Source organism: Octodon degus, unplaced genomic scaffold (genome assembly GCF_000260255.1).
Source record: "Octodon degus isolate 3935 unplaced genomic scaffold, OctDeg1.0 scaffold00010, whole genome shotgun sequence".
NCBI lineage: Eukaryota > Metazoa > Chordata > Mammalia > Rodentia > Octodontidae > Octodon > Octodon degus.
In genome coordinates this window covers 4,947,120-4,949,275 of record NW_004524586.1, presented here as the reverse complement: position 1 = coordinate 4,949,275, position 2,156 = coordinate 4,947,120, and the positions used below count along the sequence as shown (strand labels likewise).

General features: G+C 52.3%; 1 protein-coding gene across 1 annotated transcript in view; it reads left to right on the top strand.

The window, feature by feature from the left end:
• Positions 1 to 1,866: 1,866 nt before the first annotated feature.
• Positions 1,867 to 2,156, top strand: part of Frat2 (FRAT2, WNT signaling pathway regulator) — a 1,886-nt gene continuing 1,596 nt past the window's right edge. Inside the window, 1 exon segment of the mRNA XM_023708988.1 lies at positions 1,867 to 2,155. Within this exon segment, the coding sequence (XP_023564756.1) occupies positions 1,938 to 2,155 (218 nt within the window). The 5' untranslated portion in view covers positions 1,867 to 1,937.

Below are 2,156 nucleotides of genomic sequence, written 5' to 3'. Positions count from 1 at the left end.
CTGTCTCAAAACAAAACAACAAAGAAGTGCAAAACCAACAAAAACAGCTGGGGAGATAGCTCAGTGGCTTCTTAAGCGCCTGCCTGCCAAACACATGTAAAACAAAACAAGAAACTAACAGAACTTTTTTTTTTTTTTTTGGTGTGTGTATGGTATAACATGTCCAATTTACTTTTTTTTTTTTAATTTTTATTTATTTATGTGTGTGTGGCCAGCTCAGCCCACCAGGGGGCGGGGCTGGCCTGCATGTGGTGCTGGGGGATTGAACCGCGGTCCCTGTGCTTTGCCAAGCTTGTTCCAAGTAGGTGCTTTAGACCACTGCGCCATCTCACCAGCCCCGTCCAATTTATTTTTTTTTGTTTTTGTGAAACTGGGGATTGAACTCGGGCCCTTGCGCTTGCCCAGGAAGCGTTTATTCCACTGAGCCATCTCCCCAGCCCCAAGTTTACTAAGAATAAGTCAATTAAGAAACATTAAGAAAACCCTAAAATAAAAAATATGCAAACGGAAAGATACATTTTCACCTACAAAATTAGCAAAAAGTTTTTTTTCCAGTAATACTCAAATTCTAGTAAAGATGCAGTGAATGTCTGCTCACACATTAATAAGAATAATGTCACCTAATTCTTTTTTTTTTTTTTTTTTTTTGACGGAACCGGGGATTGCACTCAGGCCCTGAGCTTGCCAGGCAAGCGCTTATTCCGGGAGCCATCTCCCCTACCCCAACGTCACCTAATTCTTGAAAGTAATTCTATGTATTTATCTTTTTTTCCCATTTATTTATCAAAAACCTGAAAACATCGATATCTTTTGACCAACAACTTACACTCCTGTGACTGCGGTCTAAGAATCTTAAATGTGGAAAAGTTTTATGAAAATGTTAGTCACACTTATTTACAACCTGGCAAACAGCAGTGTTAAAGGAATTTAAACAATTACAAGGACTAAGTGGAAATTTACATAATCATGGAAAATGTTTTCAAAGCGCAGGCAGTAACATGAAAGGCGCTGGTGATGTAATGCAAATTAAAATGTGTAACAATGCATGCATAGCTGTTTATATATTTTTATAGCAAAACGGCTGGGGGAAAAATTGAAGGGAAAAATATTTTAACCTGTTTGAGTCCGACGATTCTGAGAAAAATTTCCAATCCGTGTATTTCTAGAAGAATTAAAAACAAAAACAAAAACCCCTTGACCCAGGCTGTGGTGGTTCTTTCTCCTCCTCTGTGCATGGGGTCTTGCCTCAGAGACCCCACAACTAGTCCGCATTCACCCTCCTTTGAGCTTCCCGGTTCCGGGCAATTCCCCGCCTTTCCCTGCCCCCACGCCGAGCGCCCGACCGGCGCACTGCCCATCCCCCTCCAGGCCCGGGCCTGCGTGCGCTCGCAGAGCACAGGCGCGGCTGACACGTGGGGAGTAGCCGGCACCCGCAGGGAGGGGTTGGAAGGTGTGGGTAGGTGTGTCTGAGCATGGGAGAAACCAATGCTCACCGTCACGGGGGGTATGTCCTCTCCCTCTGCTTGTGGGACGGGGTCAGGACGAAAGCTGTACCCATGCCCTGGATCCTATGGTGGACAAATGATGAACACACATCCGTGAAAGCAGTGACTGCAACCCTGTGCTGCCCATGACGCCAGGTCCCAGAGTTTCCTCGCGCGTCCACCCCTGCCCTCCACGGTGGAACGGCCCGCGCGACGTCACCCATTGTTTACAAATCAACCCGAGCCGGCAGGATTCCGGCTCTCCGGCTGCAGGCAGCGCGGCGTGATTACTCGCAGCCCCGGCTCCCGCGTCCCTGTCCCTGTCCCCGGCCCTCCCCGGCCCGGCCCGGCCCGGCCCGCTCCCACCTCCGCCGCGCTCCGCCCGGACCGCGGGCAGCCGAGTCGCCGCCGCCACCGCCGCGCGCAGCACCCGCACTGCCCGGGCCAGGGGCCATGCCGTGCCGGAGGGAGGAGGAAGAGGAAGCCGGCGAGGAAGCGGAGGGGGAGGGAGAGGAGGGCAGCTTCCTCCTGCTGGAGCAGTCGGTGACGCTGGGGGGCTCGGGAGAGGTGGACCGGCTGGTGGCCCAGATCGGCAAGACGCTGCAGTTGGACGCGGCGCGCGACGGCCCGGCCTCCCCGCGCGCGCCCCCGGGGCCGCCGCTGCAGCCCCCG